Source organism: Panthera onca, chromosome F2, assembly GCF_046562875.1.
Source record: "Panthera onca isolate mPanOnc1 chromosome F2, mPanOnc1 haplotype 2, whole genome shotgun sequence".
Lineage (NCBI taxonomy): Eukaryota > Metazoa > Chordata > Mammalia > Carnivora > Felidae > Panthera > Panthera onca.
In genome coordinates, this window is record NC_138356.1 from 44,458,877 (window position 1) to 44,473,735 (window position 14,859).

The 14,859-nt window shown below is 42.4% G+C and overlaps 1 protein-coding gene and 1 pseudogene across 2 annotated transcripts in view; both read left to right on the forward strand.

Annotated features, from left to right (window-relative positions):
- Window positions 1-14,859, forward strand: part of MATN2 (matrilin 2) — a 135,503-nt gene that overhangs the window by 54,463 nt on the left and 66,181 nt on the right. For both annotated transcript variants that reach the window (XM_060610995.3, XM_060610997.3), the window contains exon 4: window positions 2,407-2,529. In XM_060610995.3, the coding sequence (XP_060466978.3) occupies window positions 2,407-2,529 (123 nt within the window). The remainder of the gene's footprint in view (window positions 1-2,406; window positions 2,530-14,859) is intronic.
- Window positions 3,305-3,659, forward strand: LOC144615062 (NADH dehydrogenase [ubiquinone] 1 alpha subcomplex subunit 1 pseudogene; annotated as a pseudogene).

Consider the following 14,859-nt stretch of genomic DNA (forward strand, 5'->3'; position numbering starts at 1 on the left):
TGTACTGTCTGAGAACTGAAACAAGGAGGCCACCTCAGCTGGCAGTGCGCACATCAGGCGACTCAAATTTTTCATGACTGAGCCTGTGTTGATTTCACTGTGAGTATCGATTTCAGGGTTACAAATACATTTTAGTGAGTAGGCGAGTTCACGAATACGGAATCTGTGAATATTCTGTTTGCAGCTTCACATCTTAACGTCTTTCACATTGGGGTGCATCTTAGATTCCCTGTAGATAGTATATACATCAGTACAGATAGAATCTGCGGTTAGTGTTGAGTGAAAATCCAAGGTGACGACCACTACGTGTAGGATGAGCTCCCACATATAAAATAAGACAATAAACCACCACACTTCCCAATGCTACATGCGGCTGTGTATGGAGCAGTCCCTAGGACACGGTTCTAAGTATTTTACCATCTTAATTATTTTAATCCTCACAAGGCTCTTATGAGGTAGGAGCTATTTTTATCCCCATTTTTTGAGGGGGCTGCAAAGGGAGAGGGGGAGAGAGAATCTTAAGCAGGCTCCATATTCAGTGTGGAGCCCCACGTGGGGCTCGACATGGGGCTCGATCTCATGACCATGAGATAGTGACCTGAGCCAAAATCAAGAGTCAAACGCTCAACTGACTGGGCCACCCAGGTGCCTCTTATCCCCATTTTATATAAAATGGTTAAGAAAATTGTCCATGGTCACAGAAACATATTTTTTCACACCAAAGTAAAACTGATTGATAGGATTTAACTACTAACTTTCCAAACATTGTTTGTATCTTTTTTAAAAGTTTATTTATTTATTTATTTTTATTCTTTAAGTGTAATTTATTGCCACATTGCCTTACATACAACACCCAGTGCTCATCCCAACAAGTGCTCTCCTCAATGCCCATCACCCACTTTCCCCTCTCCCCCAACCCCCATCAACCCTTAGTTTGTCCTCCTATGGTTTGGCTCCCTCCCTCTCTGTTTGTAACTATTTTTTCCCCTTTCCCTTCCCCCACCGTCTTCTGTTAAGTTTCTCAAGATCCACATACAAGTGAAAACATAAGATATCTGTCTTTCTCTGACCGACTTATTTCACTTAGCATAATACCCTCCAGTTCCATCAACTAATGAATGGATAAGTTTATTTATTTTGGGAGAAAGAGAGAGAGCACGTGCGTGTGTGTGCAAGCAAGGGAGGGGCAGAGAGAGAGGGAGAGAGAAAATCTCAAGCAGGCTCTGAACTATCAGTGCAGAGCCCGACAGAACCCGTCTCAAGGTTCATACCCCCAAAACTCTGAGATCATGACCTGAGCCGACATCAAGGGTGGGGCGCTTAACCGACTGAGCCACCCAAGTGCCCCCATTATTTGTATCTTAACAGGAGTTAAAACACAGGCTATCATAAACTCACAACAATCAATCTTAATTGTATTGTTAAAAATTTTTAAAGTTTTACTGCCCTACTTTATTTATTTCCTACTGTATTTCTTACTTAGAAGTAACCAGACATATATGTTAAGATACACCATCAGTTTCACCAGTAGCTCCGTTTTCCTAAGCACGGGATTAATGAGATTGTTCTTAGCTTTTGAAAGCCTCTTTTATTTGGGCTTCATAAAAATGTATTTCTACATATGGACATCTTTTTTGTTTATGAGAATACTTGCATAACTTGTACTCTGTTTATAATGATGCTTGTTAATTTTAAATATGTTCAAGTTGAATTATATTGAATAAAATAATAAATTAAGATGTAAAAAAAAAAAAGAGAGAGAATTTTTATGAGCTCCAGACAGACTTATGCAAGAATTGATATATCTGAAAGCTGAGGTACTTCAGATACTAAATTCAGTAATATTTTAAATTGGCAGAAAGATTAAGGAAACATGGAACTTAGGAATGAATTTTTTACTCCAAAATATTGTGTATAACACTTTCGCATATTAAAAGATTGCTCTTGGGATTTACGGCCCCCAAAAATTGTTGACTCTTACCATATCCTCATTTAATAGCTTTTCCTACAACCCCATTGCTGCCTACTGAAAATCCACGTGAGCCAAAGCCCCCTCTGGTATCAGCAAACTTTCTGATTCCCCAATTGAGTATTATTAATTGAACCATGAAATTTCTCTTTTTTGTAGATCATTTTTGACCTATTTTAGTGGATATCAGCAATTTCATATGGCACCTTAGCGTCATTTCCCTTTAACCTTCTGTGGCCCGTTATAGATTCCTGGTGGCATTTATCTAGAACTGACTAGTCCAACGAGAGGCTCTGAATCCCCTGGAGGGTAGGGACTGCAACTTGTTTTCCTTTGGGTCCTGCTTTCTCCTTCACAGAAGGTTCTGGGTGAATGTGGGTGGATGAAGTCAGAGAAGGCGTCATCATTGCCTTAACTTGCTGTGTCTTCCCTTACAGTGGTCCACATGTGCAGCATCCTGGAGCATAACTGTGCCCACTTCTGCATCAATACCCCGGGCTCATACGTCTGCAGATGCAGACAAGGATACATCCTCAACTCGGACCAGACTACTTGCAGAAGTAAGATTGCTTTGCTGGTGTATCTGCCCTGTCCTCCTCTGCCCTCTGCTCTCTCCTAGGGCCTATTTAATTCATATGTGTCTCCTCGCTTAACCTAGTCATCATCTCCTCAAGGAAAGAAAGGAGGTTTTATAACTCGTGTATTTTGTGTCGACCTCCATCCTCCACCCCGCCATCGTAGTGCTTGGACCAGAGCCAGCACAGCACATAGTAGGCCAGCAGGAGGAGTTTGGAAGACTGTTGGAGGCATCTCCTTAGAAACAGCCTTTTTGAATTCATGAGCTGGTGTCTTTTTCTTCCAAACTGTTCTTTAGGGGGAACCACTGGAGAGCCTTTTCATCCACTGTCTCTATTAACTATACCCTGAGGAATTGTTTCTGTATTTTATTCTCTTCTCTGAAGCATTGACTTAGGATGAGTTATTAACATTGGCTGGGAATGATTATTCCAGTTCTGTTTTAGAGGTGTGCAGTGATCTCGTAGTAGGGATCTAGTAGACCTATAAAGTCTCCTAAATGAAAAAGAAAAAAAAAAAAAGGTCAAACAGATTAAAAGTGCGGATAGAACTCAGATTCTCTTTTTTTTTGGCCAAACTCCCAAACTAGACAACATACTGACATTTGAACCAGCAAGAGGTAATCTGCCTCTTAGAGGAGAGAATTCCCTATACACTGAGTGTGGTGCCTACATATGTATGTTTTTAAGTTGTAAGTAAAGCCACTGTGTTAGCCCATAGACAGCCAGGCTACCAAACCAGGCTTACTCAAGATGTGAGGAAGGCCGGCGGGGAGACCTTGCTCCTGGCAGCCGAGGCGCGATGTGGTTGGAGATTCTGCCCGGGATCGGTGTCATGGCCGTGTGCTTGGTCATCCCCGGCGTAGCCACTGAGCACATCCACAGGGTCTGTAATGGGGGCAAGGAAAAAGGGGTTGCCATTATTATCCATATCATTGGAGTTTGATGCAAAGAGATAAGCGCATCTCTGGAGTTAATCGTTACCGTGTGTCAAAGGGTTTGGAGAATATTGATTAAAGAAGCCTTTTCCCGACTGATGAAGAATAACTCAGTTATGCTCATCTGCCCTTTCTGGAAGGTTATGCAGTGTATCAATGTAGTACATAATAAAAACAAAACAAGACAAAACAACAACAACAACAACAACAACAACAAAAAGATGTGAGGAAGACCGGCCCACACGGAGGCATATAAAACTCAGCTAATCTGACACGCAGTTCATGCAACACATAATTGTTATTATACCTCATGGTAAGCAATTAAGCATTAATGGAAAGCATCTGCACAAATGGCTGTAATTAGTATCGCATATATGGAGCCAAACCACATTTTCCTGTTTTCTTCCCACTTCATTTTCGGGGTTGTAAATAGCTGGATAGAAGCCTCCTGCCCCCCAAGGTTAGGGAACATCTGCTTGACTCCTCCAGTTCTGTGGCCTCTGGAAACACAAAGCTTCCCGGTGCTATGTGTTCCTGGGCTCCTCCCAGACCACAGGGTCCCAGATTTTTGAGTGCAGCCTGAATCATCCTGATCTTCTGCTTGAACCTCTGACCCTTCTTGAGTTTCCACAACAAAAATTGCTCACACCCACCGCTCATGGGTTTAATAGAATTCGCTGGGAAAATGGGGGAGCCCTGGCAAGGTCACCTCACACACTGCTCAGCAAACAACCTAAACATCTTTTTTAGACATCCCCCGACCCTCTTCAAGAGCTCCGCCCGCCCCCTCTCCCAGCCTCTTCGGGAGCTCCCCTCTGCAAGGTGTTGCTCTGAAGAATGCTCAGCCTTTCGCCACCTTGCTTACTCCTGTCATGCCCTTCCCTTCTTAGGAACACAAGAAAGTCCTCCCCTTGTCTTCTGCCTCAATGGCCTGCTGCAATCCGGGCATCTGCTGACGTCCATTTTCCATGGGCTGGCTTAGTCAAGTCAGAGGAATTTGGGGACTAGCAAATAAAGAATAAAAAGTCCTCCCCCTAGTGTCATGAGCCAGGCCTTCCCCACACCAGGTTTTGTCAACCCCTGCCTGGTCCCCCCTCAAGCCTGGAGACCCCTAGGCTCTCCCCAGTGTTGATCTGTCCTGGGATCCCCACTATAGGAGGAGGGCTGTGGGTGCAAAGAGCATGAAGCAGAAACTGCCTGGGCTTCAGACAGACAGGAGCAAGGCAGCCCGGGTCAGAGGTTCTCAGGTTCCAGTAACTAAGAGCCACTCAGGAAGCTGACCCCCGGGGTCTCACCCCCAGAGATTCAGAGTCAACAGGTTTAGGGTGGGGCGCAGGAGAATGCATTTTCAGTGAACTTCTGACATGGATTGCTGCCACGCTCTTGAGATCCACTGGCATCAGCAACGGGGGGACCGGAGGAAAGGGCTTCGAGTTAAGGGAGAAGAGAAGGAGCTGGAGCCAGGGGTCTGCTGTCCCATCTGACCCAGCCCTCTGGTCACCCGGAATCAGTTAACCTCCCTTCACTGTCAGCACCAGACTTAGCTGAGTAGGTACAGTCATAAAGAGCAGTTATCTCTCTCCCCGCTCCCCCTTTCTTTCTCTTTCTCAAAGATAATCACTCTTGTTTGCATGTCTGAAATTCTATCTGGGCCCGTGGTATAGTCCACAGACTTCAATTTCAATCTTGACATTCAGGCTGTGCCTGTCTCACGCCGAGCTGATTATTTAAATTCCTTGACTCCACTTCCACAGCCATAAAATGGGAAGGGTGGTGACAAATTCATACCTGTCTCATCAATAAATCCCTGTCAGCCTGTGGTTTGGGTCTGCTGGACAGTTGAAAGTTGTGCCAAGGGAAGGCAGGGCCATACCCCGACTTCTGTTTATGAACGGCTGGCGGGGACCTTCCCCCACCAACATTGAGAGAAGCCAGTGGGCATGGAGAAGAATAAGACACAGTTCTTTCCATTTTTGAGCATATAAGATGTGCCAGGGAGCATGCAAACTACTGGGGGAAAAAATAGTGAATAAAACAGCAGTGTTCCTGCTCACTTTCTTGCATGGGAGTAATTCAAATAAACAACCAAGGTAATTGCAACCAAAAGCAATTGTGTCCCACTCCCAGCTCAGTGTGAGAGGTCAGGCCTAACTATAGCCACTGCACTTATTAAGTGCTCACCACGTTCCAGGAGCTCTCCTGGTGCTTTATATGTGTTATCTCATTTAATTCTGACAATAAGCTCTTAAAGTAGGTTTGGTCATTCTCATTTTACAGAGAAGGAAAATAAGGTACTCCCCTCAAAACTTTAGACAGTTTACTCAAGGTCGTATGGCTAGTACTATGACCAAAGCAGAATCGAAACCCTGTTATGTAGGAGTCCATATTATTAGCTCTTAACCACCATTTGATACTGTCCCATGATCCTTGAGGGCCCCCAGATGGCAGTAGGGCAATCCTGCAACCAGAGAAATTCCTCCAGACCCAGGTTCACAGGCTCGCTGATCCCCAGGGAGACTCAGAACTAATTCAACAGGACTAACAATCAAATGATTGTCGTTCCCCAAGTCCACTGCTGTGACACTGTCACTATACACAATGATTTGAGAGGACCTCTTAGGCAATTGCCTTCGGACGCGCGCGCGCGCGCACACACACACACACACACACACACGCCCCCATAGCCACCATTTTTTATTCGTACCTGTTTGTGTGAAGAGAGGAGGCAGACACAACTAATTCAGAGATCCTTCCGGTGGAAATGGGTCCTGGCTGTCAGACTTTGAGCTCCCTCTCCCACATAACCCAAGAATTCTGTTCCCTCCTGGTGATGGCACATGTTCACCCACTACCTGGGATACCAGGTTGTTGCAAAGCACCTCCATCCCACCTCCAGACAGTGTGGACTAATGCTTGAGCTAAAATCCTACTCTCTGTGATTCCCACCTTTGATCCTATTCTGCCAGCTAAAGCTATATACCAGAAAGTATATTTCCTTTTCTAAATAAAGAGAAAAACCTTTGATTATTGAAGAGTGTCATCCCCCCCACCTCTCATTAATTTTCTCTTTTTCAGGGGAAGCATAAACACATCTTTAAGTAACTGGGTTTGGAATCTCTTTGTGGTCCAAATTATCCTCTTCCGGACACTACTTGGTCAGTGTCTCAAAATATGCTCTTCCATTAAAAGACTAGACCAAGCATATTAAATAAATATTGCCTTCAAAGTTCTGCCCATCTGAGCAATTTGGAAGGTACTGGAAGTCAACGTTGTGGATTCTTCTGTCCTCCAAAATGTCTTTCCCATCTAATACCTCTGTATGAGATATATGGAAAAGTGCTTAGCAGAGTGCATAGCCATAAGGCTCAAGAGAAGTTTATGTCCTTTGCTTTCCCCATTTAAAAAAAAATGGGGGAAAAACCCTCATGAAGTATGCCTGTCTTCACGTGTCTGTTTCCCACCATTCCCCTCCTCTTGAATTCCTTTCCCACTAGTAGGAAAGAACTTTATCTTCTTTCCTTTTCTTTATTTATGTTTTTAAATAAGGAATTTCCCCTCCCTTCTCGAATATTTAATCTATCTGGAAAAATATTGAAAACACAACATTTAGAAATTTTCACTTGGCCAAAAAATGTAAACTGTCTTATCCAGCATTTTTTTCTCTCTCTCTCAAGAACCATATCAAATGCATTTTATTGCTTTCAGTCTTCAGATATGTTCCTGACATTATTTTTTCCAAGCTATGCAAGTGACTTAATAGCATTTATTTTAGAGTTTAATCAAGGGGCATGATCCAGAAAAACAATCATATTATTGAAAAGAGAAAAGAAAATTATAACCAACATCCTTCGTGGATTCAGATGCAAAGATTCTTGAAGACTTAGCATATTTATATACTGTAATCAAGACCAAATGACGTTTATCCAAAGAATGCAAGTTTGCTTTAACGTTCAAAAAGCAATCAATATAATTCATCATATTTAAAAATGAAAACGTTTAAAAATGAAAATATTTAAAAATGAAAACATATATAATCATTTCAGTAGATGCAAACAAAGTGTTGGACAATATCCAACACTCATTCATGATAAAAACTCTCAGCAAACTAGCAATAAAAGGGAAATTTCTCAACCTGATAAAGGGTATCTATGAAAAAACCTATCATAAATATATCATACTCAAGAGTGAAAGACTAAATGCTTTCCTCCTGAGAGAAGGAGTAAGAGTATGTTCATTCTCACCACTTCTCCTCAACACTGTACTGGGGGTCCTAACTGATATCATAATGAAATAAAAAGAAATTAGAAAGTCATACAGAAAAAAGTAAAACTGTCTTTATTCACAGACTATGTGCTTGCTTATGTAGAGAGCTGGTGGAATCTTCAAAAAGCTACTAAAATTAACAAATGAACTTAGCAAGGTTGAAAGATACAAGTCAAGATACAAAATTATTTGATTGTGTTTTTACATACTGGCAACAAAAGTCAGAAACTGGAAATATGTAAATTAGGGATAAAGTTTACAAAATTCTGCATGATCTGTACACTGAAAAGTACAAAAGATTTCCACAATAAATTGAAGAAGACATAAATAAATGGAGAGATATACTGTATGATGGAATGGAAGACTTAATATGGCTCAGATGTCAATTCTATTGATCTGTAGATTCAAAGCAATCCTTATCAAAATCCTAGCAGACTTTTTAAGGTGGAAACTGACTATCTGATTCATATATATATATATATATATATATATATATATATGAACATGCAAAAGAACTATCATAGTCAAATACAGTCAATTCTTACTATTCATAATTATGTTTTATAAGTCTCTGTGAACATTGAACTAATGATTACTAGATCATTGTTCCTAGAAGAAATACAGGGTTAGGTTCTTGTGAGCTTCTGGTCACAGCATTTCATCAGTGAATACATAACCTTGTTTTGTGTGTGCCTCTATTTATTTTATTATTATTTTTGGAAATGTTTTATTTGTGTGTGTGTGTGAGAGAGAGAGAGAGAAAGAGAGAGAGAGAGAGAGAGAGAGAGAGAGAGAACAAGCGGGGGGAGGGGCAGAGAGAGAAGGGACAAAGGATCTGAAGCAGGCTCTGTGGTGACAGCAGTTAGCCTGATGTGGGGTCAAACCTCAAGAACCTCAAGATCATGACCTGAGCTGAAGTTCGATGCTTAACCCACTGAGCCACCCAGGCGCCCCTGTGTGCCTCTTTTGAAGACTCCTTATTGAGTATATATTACTGATTGGTTAACATTGAACTCACAGCTGACAGCACTATTACTCATGCCTTAGTGGAGATCATCTAATATACATGTTTTCTTCACAAGGCATATCACAGCTTTCTTGCATTTAGGAACACTGGACAGCATTTCAGCACTATACCTGAGGGCCATTTTAAACAGTGAAATCACCAACAAAAAGCACAAAAGGCAAAAAACATGGCACTAAATAGAACACAAAAAGAAAGCTTGTGTGTAGTATGAGAGCTAAAACAAGAAGGCAGAGCATTGCCTTTTTTGACCTTAACTGGGAACATATGCATCAGGTAGCTAGAATTTTTACCATTCTGTGCACATACATCAATGGTCATGAAAATGCTGCAAATATTGATTTGTGTTACAAGTAAATTTTAGAAAGTATATTAATTAGCAAATATGGAATCTGCAAATAATGGGATCAATGAAAACTCTAAAAAAAAAAAATAAAGTTGGGGGCTTAAATTACCTGATTTCAAGACTAATTATAAAGTAATAATAAACAAAACAGTATGTATAGGTGACATCAATGGACCAGAATATAGTTCAAGAATAGACCCATACACATATGGTGAAATGATTTTTTATAAAAGTGCCAAAGCAATTCATGAGGAAAGAATAATGTCATCAACAAATAGTGCTATAACAATTGGATTGTCATGTGTGAAAAAATGGGACCTCATCCCTTACCTCACATCATATATAAAAATTAATTCAAAATTGATTTTAAATTAAATGTAAGAATGGAAGCAATTAAATGTCTACATGAAAACGTAGGAAAAAGTTTTTTGATGACCCAGGGTTTGGCAAGGATCTTTTAAATAGGATATAACACGAAAAAACTCAATAAATTGCACTTCATCAAAATCAAAACATTTACTTTTCAAAATACGCTACTACCAAAATGAAAAGGTGAACAAACCATAGACTGAGATAAAATATTTGCAAAACGTATATCCAACAAAAGACCTTAGAATATATAAAGAATTCTTAGAACTCAATATTAGGGAAATAACCCAGTCAAAATGGGCAAAAGATTTGAACAGACACTAAACCAGAGAAGATAGATGGATGGCAAAGAAGCCTGTGAAGACATATTCAACATTATCAGTCATTAGAGAAATGCAAATTAAACCCACAGTGACACGCCACCATGCTTCCACTAGATTGGATAAATTTTGAAATATTGGCCCTAAAGTACGTGTTGGCAAAGTTGGCAACAGGAACCGTCATTGTTCCTGGCAGGAACTTAAAATGGTTCATCCACTTTGGAAAACAGTTTGTTTTCTACAAAGCTGAATATGTACCTACAATATGACCCAGGCATTCAATTCTTAGGTATTTACTGAGAATAAATTAAAGTTTATGTCTAAACAAAGATTTGAACACAAATGGTCACAGCAGCTTTATTTGTAAGAGTCCCAAACTGGAAACAACCCAAATGTCCATCAGTAGGTGAATGGATAACAAATTGTGATATATGCATACAATGTAATGCGACTAGGCAATGAACAGAGTGACTATTGACACATGCAGCAAGCTAGATGAATTTCAAAATAACCATGTTGCATGAAATAAACCAAACAAAAAAAGAGTACACACTGTATGATTCCATTTATAGAAAATTTTAGAAAATGGCAACTAATCTATGTGACAGAGAGTAGATTAGTGCTTGCCTGGGACCAGGGGCAGGGGGGCAGGGAGCAGGTAGAGGGATTACCAAGGGGCATGAGGAAACTTTGGGGATCTGGGGGTAATGGATATGTTCATTATCTTGATTATGATGATGATATGTTGACATGTCAAATTTATCAAATTGCATACTCTAAATTTATGCAGTTTATTGTATGTCATTTGATTCAATGAAGCTAATATATATAGAGAGAGAAAGTCAGAACAAGGTGGTTTTGGAAGGTGAGTGGTGCTGAGACAAAACCTGCAAGATAAGAGATTGGAGAGAGAATCATGGAACAATCAGGGGAGGCGTTTGGAGGAGGGGGTTTTTCTAACAATGCAGGGCTTGTTGTCTTTGAGGGTTCTAACTAGACCAGATGGCCTGTCTGGAAGGGTTTGTTTGGGGCATTGGTGGCGAATGAGGGAAGGAATGTAAGCTGGAACCAATTATGGAGCAATTCGATTCCCAGCAGCGGTCTTTGGTGGGTAGGGGCACTGAGCACAGGGTGTCAGGGGTAAAACTACCTTGTAGTAAATTGAGTCTAGCAGTAATATATGCGTGGGATTCAAATTAGGTACCGAGTGGGTGGGGAAGTACCATCCATCCATCCATCCACCCACCCTATGTCCATTCACTCATTCATTTATTCATCCAATACTTATTGGTTCCTTCTAGGGGCCAGGCACTCTTACGCGGTGGTGGGAAGAAAATGAGTGTTTCTCTTGTATGTCTGAGACCCAAGAAACACTCAGATCTTGCTTTCCCTTGTGCTCCACACGTGTGGAGCAGAAGGTGAAAGATGCCATCAGTTTACAATTCTAATCAGCTCGGTCAGTTCAGTGCACGCTTCCTTATGCCCACAGAATTAATTAGGAGACCATAGCAATAATTCCCACACCAGGGAGGAGTTTATGACATAGCGAAGGGATAAGGGGTGTGGGATGGTCGCACGATTTAGAATGACAGATCACTTCAGAGAAGAAACCGGGCTTTGAGGGAAAACTAGTGAATCTGGGAAGGAGCCCACACAAGTGGTTGGATGCAGCTGGAGAGAGGGGTTAGAGTTCAAGGAAAAAGCCCTGGCTGGATGTGCTTGGTGGTAGCAACTGACCCTGAGAATGGATAAAATCTTGGAGGGAGGGAGAGAGAGAGAGCGTGGAAAGGGAAGGTCAGGGTCTGAGCTTCGGGGCAGTCCACAAGGAGAGCAAGGAGCCAGAGTGGAGGAGCAAGCAGGCTGCGCCCACAAACAGCCAGCCCGCAGCTTCTGAACAAATGGCCTGCCTGGCCCCAGGCTCTGCTAGGACCGCCCTGAGCAGAAGAGGAGGACTGCTGAGCAGAGGGCGTGCGGTCACGGAGCTTCCTCCCCGCCCTGGCTGCTGGGCCCCGGAACTCGGAGAGGGTTCCGTGCAGTCTGCTCGCCCTCTGGCTGGGCCAGGCTACAGGGTTAAAAAACAAAGAAGAAGAAGAAAAGAAAGGAATCTGGGGTGAGTAGCGTTCTTATGGGAGGATTGAGTTGACTGCATGTGAGCAGAGAGCCGGCCATTGGGAAAGGATGACCACACGTCAGGGGAAAGCGAGTTTGAAGCTCATAGAGCTGCTTTTCTGCTTTCCTCTTTTCACAAGCACCTAGAAAAGTGGTTCTCAGAGTGGCCCCCCAGACAGCAGCTCAGCTTTGCAGGGAAACTGGTTAGAAATGCAAACTCCCAGGCCTGACCCTAGCGCTACCAGATCAGGGATTCTGGGGTGGGACCTAGGAATGTGTGTTTCGGGGGCACCTAGGTGGCTCAGTCCATTCATCGTCCGACTCTTGATTTCGGCTCAGGTCATGATCTCATGGTTCGTGGGTTCGAGCCCCGCATTGGGCTCCCTGCTGACAGTGCAGAGCCTGCTTGGGATTCTCTCTCTCTCAAAATAAATAAATAAACTTAAAACACACATTCCTTTTTTTTTTTTTTTTTTTTAACAAGCCCTCCGGGAAATTCTGATGTAAGCTCAAGTTTAAAAACCACTGACCTACGCACTTTGAACTAAATCTCTCCCTGAGAGGCTCCACTCAGTAAGGAATTTATATTAAGAACGTGATGATGTGACAGCTGTTTGGAAATTGCAAAGTGCTCTATAAGAATAGGGCATTACTTGTGCATGTTTATTTATTTTGATCAACCTCATTCGGTCAGATTTACTTATGTGTTAAGGCTTTATTTGGGGGGATATCCCTTTAAGAGAATGAAAATTCTGTGAGTGAATAGGAGGACTGATTGAAAAATAATTCAGCTCTTGGGGAGAGAAGGATTCGAGGCACAGCTGGGGTTTGCCCAAAAGGACAGGTTTGTTTTTCTCAGTGACATTGGGTTTGTTTTGTTTCTTCCAGCGTAGAAGCACAAGGCTGATGACTCACATTTACTGTTGAAAGTCTTAAAATCCGAACTGCAGCTGTCAAAATAAGATTAGTGCTTTCAGGCACCATGAAAGAAGGGGGATGGTCCTTGAAACGCAGGCTTCGGTTTGTGGAGTCTTAACTCTGGAAGGGCTTCAGACTGGTGCAGGCAGAACCCCATTGTTTCCCACTTGAGTGAAGTAACAGCCCTAATAATACATTTCTCTTCTCTCTTGCTGCGAAAGATAACTTCTGATTTCTACATCTCAGGCTAAATAACAGCAGGAGCTGTTTGAAAAGTGGAACGTGTCTTTAAAGGTGTTCATTTTGCTTTAGCTCCAAACTAGCTTAAACTGTTGTTGGTGTGAACAGCATGCAGTGTGGCTTGTCTCAAACTCTGAAAAGCCAGTAAAAACCCTTTGATTTCGCCTGGCATGATGTCAGCCACAGCAGCCACAGTCTTTGTCCCGTGCTTCTCGTCCAGTGTAACCAGATGGGAGGTTTTCCAAGTTCTCCAGCCAAGGCACAGCGCCAGGGTTTCGAGAGCACAAACTAAGGAAGGCACTTAAATCTAGGGTGCGTGCGTGCCTCGGGGCAAACACTAGGGTTGGATTTGAGCACAACTGTGGGGCTCTTACTTATCAAACCCTCAGTGATTTATCTCACCTGGGAAGACTGAGCAGCTGAAGTTAGCATCGCTCCCTGTAATTCACAAGGAACTAAAAGAAGAAAGTAAATTCTATCAGCTCTGTGCTAATGATCGCCTTCTGGTAAGGCATTGCTTGCGTTTGGTGAGATCTTTTGTTACAAAACTCACAATTGTCTACTTTGCCGTATCAGATCAATTCAGCAGAGAGTTCACAAACCACAGCTTAGTCAAAGATACGTTGACATTATTTAAAGAAATCTGAATCTATGTCTGGGTGTGGAATTTTCACAGGCACCCATAAAGTGACACTACATTGCAGTTGTGATGTAGGCAAAATTCTCAGTGAGACCACCTTCTGGCCACACAATATAAAACAGAAGTTCCCTTCTTTCCACACGCCCTACTCCCTTTTCCTGCTAATTTTGTTTGGCAGCACTTAAGAGATCTAACATATGGTTTTACCTGTTTATTTTATGTCTGGCCCCTATCAGTGGTGTGCTGGCAGATGTTTAACAACCAGATCTGCAGGGGAAAATGCTCTGGTTTCTAATGTTCACTGACTCCTGTGGTGTAAATACTGACACCGTGGCCGATTTCAAGCCACCTGCCTGGCCTTGCTGACTACAGAGTAGGGGAGAGGTTGGCACTATCTGTCATGGGGGCTAGTGGGAGCTGGCCCCCTACACACCACTGGCTCCCCATTTGAATATTGGCTCCGTGGGCACAGAGATCAACTGATAGATTTTTTACCTCTTTCATTCACTGTTATTTTCCCAGCACTTTGAACAGTTTGACAAATGGATGAATCAATGCAATCATTCAGATATTTTTTTAGTTTGTATTTATTTTAAAATTTGTTTAATGTTTATTTATTTTTGAGAGAGAGACAGATCTTTAACAGGGGAGAGGCAGAGAGAGAGGGAGATACGGAATCCAAAGCAGGCTCCAGGCTCTGAGCTTTCAGCACAGCCCAGTGCAGGGTTCGAACCCATGAACAGTGAGATCGTGACCTGAGCTGAAGTCTGACGCTCAACCGACTGAGCCACCCAGGCACCCCTCAAATATATTTTTAAAAATTGACCATCTGCCAGACACCGTGCTAGATATTTGAGCTGGAGGGCTGAGCAAAGTAAGCCCTGCCCTCAGACGGTAGGGAAAATAGGATTCAATAATCATTGTAAGTGGAGTGTTAAATTGTGGTTGTGGAGATCATGAGGGAGAACTTGACCTCTAATGGGGAGCAGTCAAATAAGAGCCACCTGAGTACTCCAGGCTGGTGGCGGTCAAGTCCAATCAACAGATGCCCACTATGCACCTGCTGTGTGAAATGCATGGTATTATACAGGCATCCGGAGGAACTCCCAGGCTAATCCTGTCCCTCTCAGAGTTTTCAGCCGAGGTAA